General features: G+C 48.4%; 1 protein-coding gene across 2 annotated transcripts in view; it reads right to left on the bottom strand.

Annotated features, from left to right (window-relative positions):
- LOC135916276 (uncharacterized) overlaps positions 1-21,933 on the bottom strand; it is a 165,654-nt gene that overhangs the window by 138,012 nt on the left and 5,709 nt on the right. For both annotated transcript variants that reach the window (XM_070541280.1, XM_065449600.2), the window contains exons 2-3: positions 14,083-14,273; positions 1,181-1,253 (exon numbers count right to left, since the gene is read on the bottom strand). In XM_070541280.1, coding sequence (XP_070397381.1) covers positions 1,181-1,253; positions 14,083-14,273 — 264 coding nt within the window. The remainder of the gene's footprint in view (positions 1-1,180; positions 1,254-14,082; positions 14,274-21,933) is intronic.

Below are 21,933 nucleotides of genomic sequence, written 5' to 3'. Positions count from 1 at the left end.
CTTTGCACACATTCATGGTCACGTGACCACGTGTAAGCACGAGTGTGAGCTAACTTTTTTATAATGTTATCTATCAGATACCGCTGAGCTGTGGAAAAACTTATAGGACAAATGGGACAGTGCTTCAATGACAGAGCTTATCAGCACAGCAGTAACGTAAAGAATGGCTATGGGAGTAATTTAGCAGGACATTGCAACAAGTGTCCCTGCACTCCCATATTTGAAAAAACAAAATTCGTAGGGAGAGGAAAAGGTAAGATGGAAAGAAAAACAATAGAGGCAAATAACATTAGAAAGGAAGGAGATAAGTGTGTAAGTGCTGTCTTGCTTTGCCGGAAAAAAGAAATAGCTTTTTTGCATGAAAGATTATAATGTCGCTGACCTCGCAGATGTATGTGTAACTGGTGTACGCATGCCTATGTTGGAAAAAGTATAATGTGGCTGGAGAATTATAAATAAACTTCCAGTTGGCAGTCAGTGCTTGTCTGTGGTATTTGTTTCTTCATGTCCTCATTTTATTCACGCTTTTCAACCTCAGCTTTAACTGTGACCTACTGATGCTGCAGTGAACCCATGCTGCAGTGAACATAACAAGGACTGCTTGTAGTATTGAATGCCAGACCACTAAAGTTACACAGCATCACAGATGATAGACAGGAATGGCAGCAAGCACAGCATTAAATTAGTGAATCAATGTTCTTCGAAATCATTATCCCACAGTCTGGCGCATCGAAGATGACAATAATAATAATAATATTGGGGGTTTTACGTGCCAAAACCACTTTCTGATTATGAGGCACGCCGTAGTGGAGGACTCCGGAAATTTTGACCACCTGGGGTTCTTTAACGTGCACCTAAATCTAAGCACACGGGTGTTTTCGCATTTCGCCGCCATCGAAATGCGGCCGCCGTGGCCGGGATTCGATCCCGCGACCTCGTTCTCAGCAGCCCAACACCATAGCCACTGAGCAACCACGGCGGGTTGAAGATGACAAGGAGAGGTAAAGGCACATGAGCCAACAGCTACCAATCGCTCATTTTTCCCCCTTTTTTTTCTAACATTTTAATGGCTTTGTGATCCATGCCAATAAGCCCTGCAGGGCTTATTCCCACATACATGATATGTGCTTCCCACATACGTGATATGTGCAAAGGGAGGGTTCACTTCAAGGTCACTTACCTCGGTCTCTCGTGAGACGAATCGATTGTGCGTCGTCCACCACATTTCTGTTGGAGCTACACGTGTTTTCCTCCTGCATATGAAAATTGATTGATTGATTGATTGATTGATTGATTGATTGATTGATTGATTGATTGATTTGTTTATTTATTTCAACATCTTGAAGCATCATGCTGAGACACCATGAGTGATGCCCTCACAAGGAAGCTTCAAACTCATTTTCACCAGCAGCAATTAACTTAACGTGCACTGAAAGTGTAGTACATGAACATATTTGTATTCTTCTCTGCAACAAAATATGGCTGCTGTGGCTGTATAACAAAAGCGCAACCGTGTGTTTAGCAACAGAACGCCATAGCCAATGCGCAACGGTGGCAGGTAGTACATAAAAATGGCCCATGCCAAAAGTTGAAGTGTGTACAATACAACTTCCTAGAAGTATTTTGGAGCTTAAGCACAAGTCATGGCCAATTTAAACTGAACAGGATCCAGTGCACATCTCTTACTCATCAAGCGAGTGAGCGATGAGGCCATATACCCAAGAGATACATATGACCTGTGCACGTTGATATAGTGAAGGGATCCAGGTTAATTGGGACTATAGGCTTATGCCTCAGCTGTTAAGGAAAGAGACAGCTGACCCGAATCGATGCCGCAATAGAATTGCAAGCCATGGCTTCAGGTGCCCCAGCTGTGGGCAATCTTTATATTCTTCTCATGTGGGCACGCGCTATCCAGGTTCTAGGCACTGCCCAAGAGAGGGTGCTACAGGGCACCCCACCTAGACTGGAAGTCGAAACCGGACTGAAGGCTCACTATGGCACTCTGGCACGAGGTCAGGTGGCAATACGACACTTTCCATCTCGGTCTCCACGTAAGCTGGCTTAAGGCGGTCTGAGTTGACTGTCTCTTTGCAACCATTCTGTGGGAGGGTGGCGGTTTTCAGGGTGTGGTGGAAAACGCAGAATGGTCCATCGTAGGCCGGGGATAGCGGTGGCCGAAGAGCGTCACGACGCATGAAAACGTGTGTTGAAGTTGCCAGGTCAGGGTGCACGCAGATTCTATTGTGACGGGAAGGACGGGGTGGAATGGGCCAGAGGTCTTTAACAAAGGCCAGAAGGCGTAGGAATTCTTGTGGCTGGTCTGGTAGCTGTGTTGATGTAAAGAAGTCTGTGGGGAGACACAGAGAACTACTATACACCAGCTCTGCTGCTGAGCACTGTAGGTTTACCCAGAGGAAGGCCGGTAAACCCAGGAGCACAAGGGGCAAGGCATCAACCCAGGCTGCGCAATTGAAGCGGGGAGCCATGGCAGCCTTCAGCTGTCAGTGAAGCATTCCACCATGTCGTTGACACACGTCTGATGAGCAGTGGTACGGCAATGTTTGGTGCCGAGAATGCGATTGAAGCAAGCAAACAGGGAAGACTCAAATTTGCGTCCACGGTCTGTTGTCACAGTACCAGGACAACCAAAGCAAGATACCCATGCAGAAATGAAAGTGCGGAAAACAGTCTTAGCGCTGATAATAAATGGGAACAGCCTCTGAACAGTATGTGAAATGGTCAACTATGGCAAATATATAACAATGACCTTGAGACACAGGTAGAGAGCCTACGATGTCGAGACGAACATGGCTGAAATGACGGCCAGGTGGAAGGAAGGCTTGGGGAGGCTTCTTGGTATGAAGGGAGACCTTTGTCATCTGTCAGGGCAGACACATCTGCATCCAAGCGCGCACATCACCGTTAATTCCGGGCCAGACATAGCGCTACATAGTGCTACATAGAAGGCACTACATTGTCTACCTAGGCGACATATGTTGTGTAGAGAGTGGAAAATGGTGTGACGTACTGAAGCCGGAACAACAGATCGAGGAAGGTCTGCTGAGACATTGCACCACAAGGGCTCAGGCGAGCATGGATGGGGCAAAAACCATAGTCAGAGAGAACAGGGATCCTCCTGAAAAGTGGCAAGCTTGCTTTCATTCTGCTGTGCAGAAGAGAATGCAGCCCAGTAGACGGTTGGAGATGGAGAGTCAATAGTGGCTATACGAGAAAGAGCACCAGTGGCAGTGTTCTTGGCACCTTTCACGTGGGAGATGTCAGTTGTAAATTCCAATATATAAGCGAGATGGTGGAGTTTGCATAACATGTACTTCGATAAGTTGGTGCTAAAAACATATGGCAGTGGCTTATGATCGGTCAGTGCATAAAACTGGCCTACTTCCAGAAAATGCCGAAAGTGCTGTTCGCAGAGTAGATGGCTAGTAGCTCTCGGCCGAAGACGCTGTTGCGGGTCTCAGCAGGAAATAGCTCCCGAGAGCAAAAAGACAAAGGTCTCCACTTGGAGTTAATGCACCGCTGTGAGACAGCTCCTACGGCCACACTGGAGGCATCCACCATCAAACAAGTTAGGACATTGCTCCGCGTATGGATAAGAAGCATGGCGTTTATGACTGCTTGCTTGGCAGCAGTAAAGGTGGCCTGGGCTTCTGATCACCAAGAAATGGCAGGGAACAGGCTGGCGGCTGAGCGAAGGAGGTCAGTGAGCAGGCGAAGAAGCTCTGTGCAGTGCGGTATAAAGCACCTGGAAAAATTCATAAGCCCCAAGAATTGGCATAAGTGGTGCAGTGTTGTAGGCTGGGGATAATCCTGGATGGTCCTGACATGGTACAGGAGAGGGTGTATACCCTTGGATGATATGTGATGGCCCAAGAACACGCGCTCGGATGTGCCAAAAACACACTTAGAGGCGTTCACAACTAGGCCGGACTGCTGTAGACGTTGGAACAAAGCATGTAGATGGTGCTCATGATCTTCAGGCGTAGGGCTGGTGATTGACATCATCAAGGTACACAAACACAGTAGGGCAGCCCCGCCTGACCTCAGCAATGAACCGCTGGAAGGTTTGAGCCAAATTGCAGAGTCCAAAAGGCAGCCGCACATACTCAAACAAATCGTAGTGCGTCGTGATGGCGGTCTTAGGTGTGTCGGCAAGTTCTATGGGAATTTGGTCATAAGTCCTAACTAGGTCCAGTTTGCTAAAAAAGGCACAGCCAACACGGCACGATGTAAAGCCTTGGATGTGAGGCAACAGGTAACTGTCGTGGACAGTCTTGGCATTCAATGCTCGATAGTCTCTACAAGGATGCTAGTCACCAGAATCATGGTTGGGCACTAGATGCAGCGGAGAAGCCCACACAATTGACGACGAGTGTATAATGGCAAGCTGCAGCATGTGGTTGAACTCTTGTTTAGCAATAGCTAGACGGTCCCCAAACAAGCGGCATGGTCGAACGAGTGCTGGTGAACCACAGATGACAAGGTGGAGTGTCATCGTATGTTTAAGCAGTTGAGTGAGATTGCATGGCTTTTCAACTCCAGAAAATCCACCATCTTTTCACACGGAGAGGAACGTATCAGCATGCAGATGCCCATCGGAACAAGGTCAGACAGGACTCCAGAGATGGAGAGACGAGTCAGACTGTCTGTGAGGCGACGATGCCGCACGCTGACGTCCAAGTCAAAGTAGGAGTGCAAGTCCGAGCTAATGATCGGGTGAACCCCATCTGTGATGATGAAGACCCATCGAAATGTGTGGCAAAGGCCAAAGTCGAGGGTGAGAGATCGGAGTCTGTACATTGCTATAGACGAGGCATTGCCAGCATGAAGCGACTGCCCTGACAACCTGGAACGATCAGCCTCAGTCAGGGGAACCACACTGACTTCCACGCCCATGTCTATAAGGAACCAGGAATTGGTGGTGGTGGTGGTAGAAACATTTATTGCCAATGATATGAATGGTGGGGGCGAAGCCCCCTACATGGCACTTGAGTGCTCCCTTACTATGAGGGGGCACCCTTACAAAGCAAAGGAGAGTCCTTGAAGCGCAATCCTTCTTGTTGCACTGGAGATGATCCGGCACTGGTCTTGAGCGGAAGTACAGGTCAGAAGAGTCTCCCAGTAAGGCACCGCCACGGCAGGTGATGGGGGATGAGGGAAGGTGGGGCACGTGAGGAGGGTGTGCAGGAAGTCTCCTGGTTTGCCGCAAAGTTTGCATGTTGAGGGGAATTGGTCTGGGTATCTGGCATGTAGTAGTATGGGGTATGGAGCAGTCCGAGTTTGTAGTCGACGCCAGTGTGCGGCCTGCTCTATGGTGAGGGATGGGGCTGGGGGTGTGTATTCCCTTCGTTTGTCCCGGTAGTACGAGAGAATATCACGGAAGGAGAGCAGGCACTCCCCGGCCCGTAGAGGGGGCTCGGCTCCCACTGCCCGGAATGTGAGACCTCGGGCGAAGGAGTGAGCCTCCTCGTTGCCGGGGAGGCCAGCATGTGCTGGCGTCCAGATTAGCGTTATGCGGCGCCGGGGCTGCCAGGAGCGTAGTAAGCGCGCAGCGGTGCGGAATATGTAGCCATTGGCATAGTTGAGAATGGCGGATTTGGAGTCAGTGATAATTTTGGTGGCAGATGAAGAGATGAGAGCAAGCGCGATGGCTGCCTCTTCTGCCTCTGTGGTGGAATTGGTGATGATTGAACTGGAGGTTAGAAGCTTTGCTCGATTGTCGGCTACCGCCAGGGCCATACGGGAGCCTGACGTATATTCCGCTGCGTCCACGTAGACCACCTCATGGTCCTCGCCATACTGTTTGTGTAGGGCCCGAGCCCTTGCTCTTCGGCGGTTCCCGTCTCGCTCAGGGTTCATGTTCTTGGGGACAGGGGGTATGTTGAGGTTAGAGTGGAGGATAGGAGAAAGGGGGACCCTCTCGGTAGGGTGTGTAATAGGGGTTAGGTTTAATTGGGATAACAGAGTGCGGCCAGGCTCTGAGTTAGACAGACGGGATATTTGTGCCGTAAAGGTGGCTTCTCTGAGTTCCTCGAAGGTGTTGTGGACACCGAGTTTGAGGAGTCGGTCATTGGATGTGCTGGGAGGAAGGCGTAGAGCTGCTTTCGTGCAACTCCGTAGGAGCGCGTTTACTCGATCTCTCTCCTTCTGTCGAAGGGGTAGGTAAGGAAGAGCATATGCGGTGCGGCTTATTATGTAAGCCTGGGTGAGGCGAAGCGTGTTTTCCTCGCGTAAGCCAGCCCGGCGGTTCGCTATGCGGCGAATCAGTCGGGTGGTCTGTTGAGCGTGTGTTTGGAGAGTTTTTATGACTTCTCCGTGCGCGCCATGAGAGTGGATAACTAGCCCTAGCACTCGGATTTTTGATACTAGTGGGATGGGGTGAGTACCTAGCGTAAGGGTGATGGGAGGAACGACTGAATCGTGTTGCTTGTGGCGGTATAGAAAGAGCTCCGATTTTGAGGGGGAGCAGGTCAGGCCACGCTCTCGTACATATGTGTCGATGGTGGTTAGTGCCAATTGTAGGTGTTGTTCTATTTCGGCGTTACTGCCTCGGTTTGTCCAGACAGTGATGTCGTCGGCGTAGAGGCTAAAATGGATGTCGGGGATTTCAGCTAGTTGTTGGGGTAGGTGAAGGAGTGCTATATTGAATAATATAGGGGAAAGGACGGCTCCCTGGGGCGTACCTCGTGCCCCGAGTGTGATACCTGGGAGGCTGTGGTCACCGAAAGTAAGTGTGGCTGTGCGGTGGCTGAGGAAGTCTCGGATGTAGTTGTACATCCTGGCTCCGACTCCCAAGGTTGTAAGGTTTTGTAGGATAGCTGAGTGTGTAACGTTGTCAAATGCCTTAGTAAGATCCACACCTAGAATAGCTTTGGTGTCGTTGGTTTGAGAGTCTAGAATGTGATGTTTTAGCTGTAGGAAGACGTCCTGTGTGGAAAGTCCAGGACGAAATCCAAACATGCAGGTGGGCATCAGATCATTGCTTTCTAGGTAACGGCAGAGCCTGGTCTGGAGTACGTGTTCCATCAATTTGCCCACCGAAGATGTCAAAGAGATGGGTCTGAGGTTAGAGGTGAGCGGAGGTTTCCCGGGTTTAGGTATGAAGACGACTTTGGCCTCTTTCCATTGCGATGGGAGGGTGCCCTTTTGCCAGCACCCGTTAAAGTATTCGGTAAGGGCCGTAATGGATTCGGCGTCGAGATTCCGGAGTGCCTTGTTATGTACCCCGTCCGGACCGGGGGTTGAGCACGTGTTAAGTCTCTGGAGTTCAGCCTGAACTTCTGCTTCTGTAATGGGTTGGTCGATGAAGTCGTTAGGGGGGCCTGCATAGTCGGGGTGTGTTAAAGGAGGGTGTGTGGGGAAGTACAGGTTTCGAAGTTTTTGAAGGAGTTCCAATGGAGGTGTATCGGAAGTATGTATGAGTTTGGTGAGGTTGTGTCTTTGTGTAGTCTTAGACTGTGTGGAGTCTATTAAGTGTCTAAAGAGGTTCCAGGTCTGAGGTAAACTCATATTGCCATCTAGCTTGTTGCATAGTGATTCCCAGTTTTGTCGTGAAAGAGTCGCTGCGTGTGTCTCTATTTCTTTATTGAGACGGGCGAGGCGGCGTCTAAGTGTCCGGTTCCAACGCTGCCTTTGCCAGCGTCGTTCTAGGCTTGCTTTAGCTTCCCATAAATGTAGAAGGTGGGAGTCAACTGTGTCGCTGGGGTAGTCCTCCCATAGGGGACGAGTTGCGAGTCGGACATCACTTTGTAGTTGTTTGGACCATTCGGTGATGTCCTTGATGGGGGCGGAGGTGCGGGCTGCTCTACATGATCGGAAAGAGTCCCACTTCGTGAAAGTGGAGCCTCTGGGAGGTCTGCGGGGTAGTTGAATGTTTAAGAGAATTTCGATGATGCAATGGTCACTACCCAAATTCTCTTGTGTGTTGCACCATGTGGCGTGAGGGAGGCGATGTGCGAACGTAAGGTCTGGCGTAGTGTCTCTACAGACGCTGGTTCCCGTGCGTGTAGGAGAGGTAGGGTCGGTGAGTAGAGAGAGACCGGCTTGTTGCGCTGCTAACCACACACGACGGCCTTTCGGTGTGTCATGTGGGTAACCCCAAGCCGTATGCGGGGCATTAAAATCTCCTACAACGAGTAAGGGGCACTTGTTTGCTATGCGCTTCGCAAGTGTAAAGAGGCGTTCGAAGTTGCTTTGTAGGCACTTTGGGTGGCTATATACATTTAGGATGAAGAGACTGTTCGCTCGAGCGTGTTGCGGCACAAGCTCAATTAGAAGGTGATCAATGTCTTGAATTGGTAGTGTATGGGAGATGGTGGTGATTGAGCGACTAACTAGAAATGCTACCCGGGAGGGTAGGGGAGATGCGGGCAAAATAGGAGTATAGCCAGGGAGGGTAAGTGGGTTGGAGGGTTCCTGCAGGGCAAGGATGTCGGGCCCCGTTGCGCAGGACAGCAGTTGGTGGACCACATGACGCTTCTGGCGAAAGCCCCGGCAGTTCCACTGCCAGAGTGTAAGATTACGGTTTGGAGCTGCCATCATGAGAATCGATAGCAGGGGAAGGAATAACGGGGGGGTGGGAGTCGTGAGCTATGACAGGCATAGGGTTGTCGTTTCCCTCCGTTGCTTTAGCCTTCTTGCGTCTATTTGGGGTGGGGTCCCGCTTCGGGAGGGCGGTTGAGTAAGAATTGAGCTGGGACTCAAGATCGCTACATCGGTCAGAGAAGCCTTGGGTTAGCACGTCTAATCGTTGGTTAAAAGAAGTATTATCTTGCGTTAAGTGGATTACCGCGTTTTTGAGCGTTGCACATTCCTGGTTGATGTGAGTAATAGCGGCCTGCAATTTTGCCTCAAAGCGAGCAGCGAAGGACTCAAGCAGGGTTGGAATGTCATCTCGTGAGGTAGCGGTGGGGGGAGTGGGTGCTGTGCATGCAGTTGAATTTGCGGAGGGTTCGGTGTCAGCTTCCATTGCTAGCAAATCAGGAGAGGAAGTAGGGTTGGAGTGACTGGGTAAGGTATGGGCGGTGGGTGGGTTGGGGGTGGGAGGCTGGTATGCGGCAGGAGCGGGGGCAGGTGGAATGGGAGATCCAGAGGCAAGAGCACTTATCTGGGTTTCCAGTTTGGCGATATGTTGATGAAGGGCGGCGGCTTCTTTCCGGGCTGCTGTAGCTTCTGCTTTGGCCGCCGCTGCCTCCTCCTGGGATTTTGCAAGGGCGTGTTGCAGAGTGGGAGTCGCCGTCATGGATGGCATGTGCTTGTGAGAAGAGAGGGGAGTGCCCCAGGCTTGCTTCAACGGCGCTGTCCAGGCTTGCTTGTGTTGATTGGGCGACAACTGGGGAAAATTGTCCCCGGATGTGATCAATTCTTGATGCCGCGTTTGTGGGTGGCTCGGCTGTTTCCGTGTCTGGTGAAGGTTTCGTCCCTTGCAGGATCCCGTGCCGGTAAGGTGAGGGCCCTCGCACAGAATGCAATTAGGCGTGCAAGGAGGTTCTTGTTGCGGATGTTGTATCCCACAGCGGGGGCAGAGATTGGTCTTGGGGCTTGGGCATACGTCATGACGGTGACCCGGTTGTCTGCAATTTGTGCAGGCTTCCGGACTGCCGCGGTATTGGGTGCAGCGGTGGATGGCTCCCATGTATTTGATTGAGTTAGGGACTGCGCTTGCGTCGAAGGTGATTAGGATGGAGTGCGTCTTTCCCATGCGTCGGGCTGCTAATATGGTGTGCTCTGGATTTCTTCTGACCAGGTCTTGGTAGAGTTGCATTGGGGTCTCGTCGTCATAGGCGTTTGTGATGACTCCTCTGGTAGCCCCCGGTGGGGGTGCCACGTAAGCTGCGCACGGGTAGGTTCGGTCTCCAATGGTGAGGGAGGTCAGCGTCTTCAGAGTCTCGGCAGTTGGGAAATGTGTTGTTGCCATGGTGAAAGTATTGTTGGTCGGGTGGATGCGAAGGCAGAAGTCGTCCGGTAGAGTGATTTGGAGCTGGGTCTGCACTGCCTTACTGAGTCGAGGTGTTGGGATGTCAAGGAGTCGCACTTCACCTCGCAGGCGAACGACCACTCTAATAGCGTTGGGTGGGAGTGGCGGCAGTTGCTTGCTGCGTTGCACTGTGAGGCGAGCCTCCTTGGTTGCAGGTGGTAGGCGGGCCGGCGTCTTGCCGCTGCTAGTTGCGGCTGCTGCGTCGGGCGCCACGTTCCTGGCGTTCGGGTTTGCTGCCTCGGAGGTAGCGTTGTCTGAGCGTTGAGGTGGTTTCGGCGAATTGGCCGGTCGGGAGGCATAGGCTTTATATATAACTGGTGTCCAATCGTCTGACTGGAGCTCTTGTGCGGTTACGGTGTGTCCTTCAACCGTTACTTCCATGTTAACGGCTGGCGTCGCAGGCGGAGTGGCGGAGTCCGAGTGAGGCTTAGCTCGACGGCTGAGCGTCTCTCCCAGGAATTGGAGAACTTGTCGGTTGCCATAAAAAGGCGGCTGGGAGGACAAGCTAGACCACAAGCTGCTCTCAGTGACCCCATTGGGCATTTCCCGGAGACGAACAGGGAGGCGTGCACTTCGTGGCTTGGTGTCGGAAACACCGGTGGTACCAGCCGAGAGGCAGAGGGCTGGGACTCCGAGCTTGATGTGTACGCGAAAGAGTGCGGTGACCAAGACGAGGCGAATGGTCCCCTGGGGTGAGTTCCGGAGCGCGGCGAGGCAGTGAGCTCATCGATGCGGGTCTGTAGGCACGAAATCACTGGGTCTGTAGGCGGTAAGACAGCAGTGACAGACGGGGAGGTCGGCTCATGAACCTGATCGGCAAGCTCCGCCAGGCGGTCAAGGGTGACATCGCCAGCCTCTGTGAGGACGAGGCAGTTGGGCTGGGAAAGGCATCAGAGGAAAAGCTCTCGAAGCAACGCTGAGTGGCTGGGGACGTCCCTCTCCCCGAGAAGTACAGCAGTTGAGAGGGGCACCGGTCACCAAGGCCCTTCTTGGTAAGGAGCTGCTGGAGGCGGGTGCGTTCGGATGGCATGAATCTCTCCAGCACCTTGGTCTTGAGGTGCTTGATATGGTGTAGTGCCCGTGGGGGCGGACAGAACGTCTGAGAGGTCACTGGCAACTTCAGGAGGAAGGAATGAGGTGACGTGGTAGTAGCACGTCGTGATGTGGTACAGGCAGAATTGAGCCTCGATCTGGCAAAACCAAACTTGCCGGTTCTGGAGCCAGACGGGTGGGAGTCGAAGCCACAGCGACGAGACATCCTGCAGACATGAGTCCTGTTCTATGGAGGGTTTGGGCGGATCAGTAATTGTGTTCCTCCTAAGTCACCCCTTGTAGGCTTATGCCTCAGGCGTGAAGGAAAGAGACAGCTCACTCGAATTGATACCGGAATAGAACTGCGACTCGTGGCTTCATGTGCCACAGCCAGGCGCTGTCTTTATTTTCTTCTCATCTGGGCATGTGCTAACCACGTTCTAGGTGCCGTCTAAGAGAGGGTGCTACAGGACTACCTGTTATTCTCTTTAGAGCGTTAAAATTAAAACCATTCCATCCCTGTGGTATGTGAGTGCCACAGACGGGAATTTATCATGTGACCACATCCTTAGAAGCAGAATAGCCATAGCTGCTGCCGTGCTTCAAGGCCCCTTTTTCAGAGGCATCTACGCCAAAAACACAGGCATGCAACCCATTTGTTAAAAATTCTGGGGTGTTGCTTGCCAAAACCATGATACGATTATGAGCCACGCTGTAGTGGGGGACTCTGAATTAAATTTGACCACTCGGAGTTCTTTAACATACATCTAAATCTAAGCACATAAACTTTTTTGCATTTTGCCCCCCCCCCCCCCCCCGCGTATAAATGCAGAGCCTTGTGACATGAGCGAGGAACGTGCAACCACTGTGAGAGAAGAGGTGAAGAGAAGAAGGTAGCACTGGCAGAAGTAGTATCTTGTCAGACAATAGGTCAGGACTCTTGCCTATGCCTGCTTTTCATGAGCTTACAACTCCCCTCCTGTAGCTTATGTCTGAAGGGTGGCCTACCTTCCTGGCCTAAGCTCCTACCCAGTCCTGCCAAGTCTTCTGGCTGCCTGTCATCTGTAGATGGCCCTAGTCAGAGCAGACACTCGCCACATGCATCATTCCAGCCTCTGATATGCTCCGACACTCCACCTCTATGTGGACTTTGATATTTAATTGACTTGCATAGTTTGTGAACTTATTTGTGACTTTATATTTAGTGCGTCTAGTTCCTATTTAGTTAATGTGCAGTGTCCTTGAAGTCTTATAAAGAGTGTGTGTGTGCGTGCATGTGTGTGTGTGTGTGACAGAGCGTGTACGCTTCACTGTTTTGTCTGAAGTTGGTTCTTACTTACAAGTTCCAGAACTTGCAGCAGTGGACATACCTACACTGTGACAGTCATACATCACATCATCCTCACGAAACAGACAGCTAACAACTTCACCATTGCAAATTTTTACCCGTGGATGATGTTTATTATTGATTTTTCAAGCAACTGCCAAGTTACATTGCACATTGAAATTTTCATTTAGTTATGATGTTGATAACATCAACTCAAAGATTCTGAAAAATATTGAAATGTATTCCTCTACTTTTCTGTCGCACCTCACCGCCATTCCTTTTTGCAGTAATAATCTATTCCATGATTAACTTATACCCAAGATTAGCTCAGAATTGAACCACCATCCTAGTGCCACTGCCAGCATTGAGATGCAGTCATTCAAGGCTGCCATTACTGACCCCTCCTACGACTAAGCTGCGCTGTTATTTATTAATCAATAAGTTTTGTATTTGACACGTACAATAATGGGAAAACACAGAGAAGGCGGGAGATCGAAATTGGAGGTGGTGGGCAAAATGAGAACAAGGTAAAAGAGGGAGCCAACGTTTCGACAAGCGGACTTGTCTTCTTCACGGCGACATATGGTTTGAAATATGTCACCTTGAAAAAGGCAAGTCCACTTGTCACAATTTTGGCTCCCGCTTTTACCTTGTTCTCATTTTGCCCATCGGCACGTACAATAATGTTACCTAGAGCATTGTCATTCAAGGCCTCTGTTAATGACCACCTATTAGAATAAGCACACTGTTAATTATCAATTTTTTAATTTTGCTTTTGTATGTAATAGTGTCATTGTTTACATTACTGTGATTGCACAAACACAATGTGCCCACCTCCCTCTGCAATGTCTTTCGGGCCCTGAGGGTACTGCAATGAATGAACAAATAAATAAACAAATAAACTACAGGCAACAAGGCTGTGCTTGTGCCATCCACTACTACGGCTACCTCGCTCACTCAAACAAGCTTCGTGTCATTTAAGTTCCAACATTGCACTGAATGTGCGTGTGCTTTTGGGAATTCATGTACTCGGTTTCCTTTGTAGCTTCGTGCTATAGTCAGGTGGATGACAATTTTTTCCTTTGATGAACCTTTCTCCACTATATGGGCTTCTGCAGGATTTACTAGCCATATTCAGTGTCCCTCTGGTATGTGTTGTCGATTAATTTGGCCTTGCTCCACAATCTGCTAGCCTTCTGGTTAGCTCAGACAGTAGAGCAACCATCGTGGAAAGGCACTGGTCCTGAATTCCGTCCCTGGACAGGGACATATTTTTCTTCAGCTGCAATGCTTCTTATATAAGAAACCAGTTTTGTATTTCCATTGTAGCTTCGTGGTACAGTAAGGTGGGCGACAATTTTCCCTTTTGTGAGCCTCCCTCCACCTTGCGAGCATCCACAGAATTGATCTGCAGTACGTATTTTCAAGCTGCAAGCAAAGAAATATTTGTTTCGTTACAAGTGACATAGTCTCGGGTCCTGTAGTTTTGGTTTCATTACAGCAGTAGGCTACTCACTGTAATAAAGCGTGGCTGCATATATTTGTTGGGTATACTTGTTGTATATATATGTTGGCATATATTTGTTGGCTGCATATATATTGTAATAAAGTCCTGCATATATTTTGTTGTATTCAATCATTTGTTATATTCATATTTGTTATACTGATATTTGATTACAGTCCTCTGTAGTGTCCCTTGAATATGTAGCTGGTCTCCACAGCTCACCAGAAAGGGCACGATGTTCCAGACAAGCAGTGCGCTACCAGCGGTGGCGAGAACAACCTTGGTGCCCAAAGGGTCCATGCACAACGCCACCACGTCGCCAAATGGATGCGGCCTTCGCGGTGTTGACCACGGCAGGCTCCAGAAGCGAGGGCGGGGGTCATGTAAGTGCCGCAGGTACAGGACCACATGCCCTGCAATGCAGTCACGCAATCATTATCGTCAAAACGATAATTAAACCAGCAAATTTTGACAATGCTGCTCGATTGACGGAGCTTTAACATCCTGAAGCAACACAGAGGCTACAACAATCATTGTATGGAGTGTTCTTGCGTAACTTTCATCACCTCAAATGCATCACCCAAAGTGCAGTACACGGGCATTCTCGCATTCCCCTCCTATTAGAATGCGGCCACCACAATCGGAAACCATAGTTGCAGAGCCTAGCAAGTGGTGAGCAATATCTTGCAGTCAAGTAGACAAGTATATTTTAGAGCAAAAGTGCTAAAATCTACTGTGAAAACCATCCAATAATTATCATTTATGCACAGACAGTATACTGCATTCCCTCTCATACAATGGCACTAATGTACTGGCACTGTCTGCTTAATGAATGTTTCCAAAATTACACATGCTATACCCTAGTTTTGCTGCTTCTAATATCTGTATCGTCCAGACATGCGACTCACATCAACATGCAGAAACATGTGCGTTGCAATGCGCACTGTCCTAACTTATTCTCAACATAGAGGGGATGTTCCCTATCTCTCGATCGCTGATGCAATGTCCCACTTGTTATACAAAAGCTCTTGCTGTACATCAATAGAATCTCATAGATTGTTCCCGTGAAAAATTTTGCATACAGCCTGTCATGGGCTGCTCTAGCTATTCACCATCACAGATGAACTGGCCAAGCAACGTGCCCTTCTTGACAGTTCACACCCAAAACACATTAGCTATTCTCTTTCTTCAACTGTTTCACTGTTCTCGAAATCAAACAGGTTGTCCTCAACCGCTCACGTCTACAGCAAGTAGTCCAGGACAAGCCATTCTAAGTTGGAATTTCTTAGGAGTATTAGAGTTGTCGGACGATCCCACCGCTGTTACCAGTTGTAGGAGCTGTCAAGCGATCTTGCCGCTGCCACCATTTGTAAGGGTTGAAGGTCGTAGAGAGGAACTTGGGAGTAACTAGGTGAACAGGGTTTATTTACATTATTTACAGTTGAACATGGGATACATTTACACAGTCTAGCGTGACTCCCAAATGGAGCCCGCAAGACGACGCATACAGCAAACAAGCACAAAGTTCACGAGTACATTGACGAGCACAGAGCACTACGATGAGCACACTCTAGCCGCTGACAACAGCTCATCATATCCACTTCGTGTCCCCTAGATCCCTAGGTGAGGCAAAACGTTTGACGTCAGCATAAACAAGCTACCTCTCTGCGGGACGTTTTACAAACACACACATGCACACACAGGTTTCAGTGCCCCCTCCGCGGGCAGACGACCTTTGCAGCGCAGTCGTGGTGGTGGCCATTGTCCTGCCTCCCCGTAGCCAGGTGGTCACGCCCGACCCCAGCCGGCGCCTCTAAATTCCAGAGCGGACGTAGTCCGCAGTTCTCCAAAGGGAGTTCACGGTTGGTTAGGTTAGGTTAGGCATCCTCGCTGTCCTCGCTGGTTCTCTGAAGGGCGCCCCCACCGCGGGTGGATCGAAACGTGTGCAGCGGGCTGAACTAACTTGCGCGTTGCCACCTTGGCAGGCCATTCCTAACAGGAGTAACATCTAGCTTCGCTTACCCTCTAGAGACAAAGCACCAAGGCCAGTGAGCAAAGCGCTCAATTTGGCAGGTGTCACAGTTTCAGTTAAGCATGTGGAAATCCTCGAACAAGAAATGAAGCATCAGACCGTATATAAACCCCACTGTAAACATAGCTAGAGCCAGATCTGTCACAAGGCAGGTTTACAATGAGAAATGCAGATGTATATTTGAGTGTGTAGATATGCCAACATACTCCCGTGGCATTCCAAATGGTAGAGCGTGCTGCTTCCAACCTACTAACTCACCCAGCTTTGTTTTGATTCATTGCGTTTATCCAAGCTGCAGTGCGCCAGGACAGTTTTGCAAATCAAGTCCGCTAAGTCAAGCAACGCTCCCAAGGCTCATCATGCAATTACTCCCATTTTGTACCACTCATTACATACAGGCTAGCTTCCCATGTTTTGTCACTTTACCTGACTCTCTAGTGCTGACACCTACACTGTCCTCTGCTTGGCATCTACGGTGTTATCCTAACAGGTTCTAACAGTCTGCCTGCTCCGTACATCACATACTGCTTCTACTCCATCCACTTCTTCCTCTCACCATGAAGACCAGTTTGAAATAGTTGGTTTGTGAACAGAGTGAACAGTGCAGACAAAAGGACAAAGAAGAAGAAGATGCAGCATGTGTGTTGTGTCTGTGTTCCATCTTCCGTTCTTGTCCCTGCATCTGCACTATTCACCATGTTATGAGGACTCTATTGCGTAGTGAAGTCCGTCTGCTCCTGAGACAGATTTCTTGTCGCCTCAGCAAAACTACCTGGTTTGATCAGAAAACTAAAAACTCTGAGTTATACTTTATAGACCCATGTATAAACTTAACAATGCCGGGAAATCTAAGAGACAACAGAAAATTTGAAACATTGGTACACCGCCTGCGTCTTGGTACTGCATTCACTAAACACTTCCTGTACAGGATAAAACGTGTCTCTAGTCCACAGTGTTCTTGTGGCCATACAGACGAAGATGTGCATCATCTTCTCCTCGAGTGCACTAAATACAATCCACAAAGAAGGGTACTGCAAGCAAATTTGTTGATATTAGACAGAAGACCTTTCACTCTAAAAAAAATACTTGGCCCATGGCCAAATGCGGGCCTTCAAAAAAGAGCGCTTCTTGCTCTGAAAAAGTTTTTAGAGGAGACCAACATTTTGGGAAAATAATTAGGCATCAGATGATCCGAATGCGCTAAATGAGTAACATAAACGTTGTTCGTGATTCATAATTGGTTTATGAGGCGATCGCAACTTTTATGCAATATGTATAATTCTGTTCTGTACTTGCAGTGCATTACATGTGTTGAGTGTTATGACTGTTCTAAATATCTGACTTTATATATGCGTACGTGGACTGGACTTATGCACAGAACTTTGCGACTCATGTACTGTTGGACTGTATATCTTTTGTTCATCCAGTGTTCTATTGAGTGCCATCTTTCGTGTCGCTATTCTCCCTTTTTATGCAAACTTGTTTCCTTTGCCAAGTGACAAGGAGTAGCCGGTGCCACCATAAAGGCGCCAACCTCTCCTAATATTCATCTCAATAAAAAAAAAAAAAAACACCAAGAAATCTTCAGGTCCAAATTCGTCCTACCTGTCAAAAAATTCATTTTTAAGTATGCATTTCATGCATCATCGGCACTTTTGGAAATACCTGCATACTATATAAAAAAAATTTATTAATATTGTTTATTACTTTTATTCCATCCATAAAGGTGGATGCCATATCTCTAAACTGAAAAATAGCGACAAAAGTACCTGTTGCGAATATATTGTGCATTATATAGGCAGTGATAATTATCTTGAATTGCTTCATATAAATCAACAACAAAAAGGGACCTCCTGCGTGGCCAAATGATGGAGCTGCAAGCAGGCACCTAAACGCCCACCCTCCTGCCCATCCTCTCTAATGCACTTCACCTGCAATAACCCATTTAGCGGCACATATCGTAGAAGTACAGTCAAGCCTGCTTATAATGAACAAGATTGTGCAGTAAAAATAGTTCGATATACAGTTAAAGGGAGTGACAAATGATTTTTAAAGGGACTGAGAACCAATTTTCATGGTACCTCTTTTTCTTTTTTTTTTTACTGCAATGGAAAGCTTACCGGTCAGAGTAAGCGCTAATCATGAAGTGCTAACACGAAAAATGCCGTGGAACATTTTTTATCAGAATTTTTCTATCTGCCGTGAGGATGTAATCGTACACTAGAAGCATGCTGGAAACAGTGATAGGTGAGCGCAACAGTGATTATACACCGGCATTAGTTGGAGGCAGATGACAAGTGTGGCCGTGCTGTAGTAAAGTGTAATTTTGTTTCTCAAGTCGGTGTTCCTGCGATTATAGTTTTTTGAACTGCTAAATGATTTCTGTGATGACACCTACATGTTTTTGCGGTTTTCTGCCCAACTGCTTTGGTATTTAACCAGTCAGAACGAAACCAATCAGATCGAAAACAAAACGATGCCTTTACATATCTGATACAAAGTTCAGCATGTTGCCATAGCCATCCGTGTGTTTTTTATTTCCAAAGCACAGAATAATGCACGAGTGTCTAATAATATATCAACAGCAATTTTAAGCAACAATTATTATGTACTTAATAACAGTCAACTTACGTACGGTAATCTCATAGAATACATCTGAAGTACCAAGATTTCACTGCCAGGTTTCGCCACTTACCAGTTTTTTAGACTTTATTTGCCAATTTAAAATTATAATTCGTACTTAAATCGCTAACAGCATGCTGGTTTCTAACACTATAAATCATGGTCATTTCATTTCCATCAATGTCTCAACACGATTCGGTCTTACCAGTCCCTTTAAAGGGCCCCTGAAATGGTTCGGACAAATTTTGTAGACGCGTAGGGTACAGCTTAAGTAGAACATTCGCACCACAATTTAAGTGAGGCGTTACGTATTAATGGAGCTACAAGCGATTAGAAGTTACCCTCCTCCCCAGCCATGCTTTTCCTCCTCAACTCGTTCGCCGAGCGAGCGGGGCTAAGCTCCGCCTTCACTGGTCCTGCGTCACGATGCGACATCACATCGTCAACTTCCGGTTGTTTTGAAGCCCGCCCCCGCCTGCGCGAAACCTCTCCGCTAGCTGCTTGGCTGTCGACCCCAAGCGAGAGCTATCGAAGCAGCGTGTTGCGAGCATTCTGTCGTAGCGCCGAACGTGTCTGGTATTCCGTTAGCCACAGGCAAGCTGGTCATATCCGCAAATGACTGGAGGCATAAACTCAAGCTGATGAAGGAACTTTGGCGCAAACGTACGTGAGCGGCCTGATCGGTCTGCACGGTCCAGACACTTGTTGGCGCAGCGCTTAACCAGCCAAACAAAGCGCTAATATTGCTCTAGCCAAGTGTAAAACATTTTGAACATTTATAAAAACAACGTGTTGATGATTACACTCCTGCGAAAAATACGCACGAGCAGCAAAAAAGAATACGCTTCGTTGCTTCTACTGTGTATGGTTGAGCTCTATGCCACCAGGTGGCTGCACCATGCAGACCATTCACCTTTGCCCTTCTGCTCACCTCGGCTCATCCCGTTACGGCACAGTCAAGCGGCCAGACCCTGTCCCCTTGCGCTTACGTTTGCCCTAATACGGGACTCGCGAAACGCTAGTGCGTTAGTAATCTTCCGGTGTAAAGTGACGGCCACAAACGTGCAGCTTCTGGCGCCGATCGGATAGCGGCAGTCCGATGCGCAGCAGCCAGTTCACTCGTACGCTGCCCAGCAGAAGGACACGATGTCACAGCTTGACATATTGCCAGTCGCTACGTTTGCAGTCCACAAGGCAACAAAGTCGAATCATAGTGCTCGCGAAAAGACTGAGACCAACTCTGACCGCGGAGCTCTCGTCAAAATGGAGTACGTTGTAACACAAGCAGATGACACTTGCTGTGTGCCGGAAGTGCTTAAGTGTACTGAAAAATTGTTCTTGTGCATTCTCTTTCTGCTACTTTCTCTTTATAAAAACAAATTAACTAACATTCCAACTATCACGAAGATCATTTGTTTACCATAAAGTTGGAAAAATTATCGATCACGCGCCCTGGTCAGCCAATCGGATAGCTCGCCCCACTGACGTCATATGGGTTATTTCGGTCATATGGGTAGGGGCGGCTTAAAATTCCGCCGAGCAGTGCGCTGCGATCGGCAGCGATGTGCATTTTTAAAACCTTATAATAAATTACACGCTTTACGCAGAGCACTTAGATGTGTCAATTAATGATCAGAAGGACCTACTCTAACGACTCAGTACGTTTGTAGAAAATCGTCAAAAGCGTTTCAGGGTCCCTTTAAGGACCTAGTTTTTTATGGCGCAACACAAAGCTCACCCTTGGTATTGTTTACATGTGCAACAGTTACTTCCATAAGCATGCAGATATTTAGCAAGCAGAATTTTTCGATCTGAGCAGCCTCTAAAAAAGTAAGCGTCCCTTCTCAGCAGTGCTGGGAAATGAGAGTGATGTCAATAGCCTGCCTCACAAATTGTGAAAGCTGCCCAACGTTTTGCTTTCACAGAAGTGAGGGTAACTGTGGTTAACCACCAATGTTTCGACTTTTTCAACCACACTTCAAAATAAGAAGCTGGTGAAATAAGTTTGCGTTGTTGTACAGACGTCTCTTGTATTTGTACCGCATTTTTGCTGAAGTACACGCCTATGTCATGGGTGGCTGGCCCCCATCGTCATTGTTCTGTCAATAGAAGAGCCAAGCCAACTCATCGAAAACGAAGGCAAAGGCAACGCCACTTTCTTGCTCACTACAAGCGAAGGCTTATCTGCACATTGTAAGACAGAAAAAACTTATAATAATAAAAAGGATACTGCATTTCAATAATAACAAAAAGACCAGGAACCACATACGCTAGTAAATCACGTGGTGGACCTCTTATGCAGCTTCACGTTTCTGCCATGTGGGGTGCCAAAAGATTTTTTTTTACTTTTAGGGATGAATCAAAAATATAAATCTACGCTTAATGAGAAAAACAAGGCTCATTTTAGGCATTATGATAGGAAATCATTCCATCATCAAAGTTACCTCAATTCATGTACTGAGCGGTTGTCTGTCTCTTTAAACCTCAATACAGTAGCACCTCACTCACACGTTTTGGAAAAAAACCGTGAGAAAAACGTAGTAACCAGGAAAACGTACGACCCGAAATAACTAAAAAATTTGACTGATTCAGCTATTGTTGACATCTACGTAATGTGAAGCATTGCGCGGATCGTTGTGGCACGGCAGAGCCGCCGACACACGTCAAACTGTCGGCACTCCGACGGCCCGTGACACATTCAGGTGTTTTAAGAGGTCAACGAGAAACCGAAACAAAATCTGCTGGTGGGCGACGCCGGATGCCGCCAAAGCGAAACGCGATGCACACGCCGTGCTACCTGCAGCAGGGAACGGCGACGAGTTTAGATCATTGTCTACTAATAGCGTGCAGTACGCGACCAATGGCACTACGCACCAAGTGCTATAAAACAGACGGGTGAAGATGCTTATCGCAGTAGGTTTGGCGGTGATAGCTATTAATGCGTCGTGCCCGAACGGAGATTTGCTGGCACCGGAATAGGAGACTGCGCGCGCCTCGCGCCTTGTTCACGCGGGATCTAGCGGCCGGAAGACGATCGCAGTCTGCTGCATGGAACAGAGTCCCGTTTCGGTTACCGCCTATTAAAAGCGTACGCTACGCTTCCGACGGCACCACACGCTGTGAAACAGGCGAATAGGCATATCGCAAAAGGATTGGTGGTGACAGCAGTAAATGACGTGTGCGACGAGCCCGGGTATTTGCTGGTACCGAAGCAAGAAACTGAGTGCGCGCCGGCATATATTCAGCCGCAGCAGGCAGCTACATGCGGTTCTCGATCGTGTGCGCCTCGCGCATTTTCTTATTTACGTGGTATCTAGTGGCCGGCCAACGTATTACACGATCGCAGTTTTGCGGTGTAGTGAAAGTTGGTGCCGAAAAATCTTGTTTTCCGGAAACAATCGTGTCTTCCGGGAAAGCAT

Source organism: Dermacentor albipictus, chromosome 6 (genome assembly GCF_038994185.2).
Source record: "Dermacentor albipictus isolate Rhodes 1998 colony chromosome 6, USDA_Dalb.pri_finalv2, whole genome shotgun sequence".
Lineage (NCBI taxonomy): Eukaryota > Metazoa > Arthropoda > Arachnida > Ixodida > Ixodidae > Dermacentor > Dermacentor albipictus.
The sequence above is the reverse complement of the archived record's forward strand: the minus strand, read 5'-3'. Positions and strand labels throughout refer to the sequence as shown.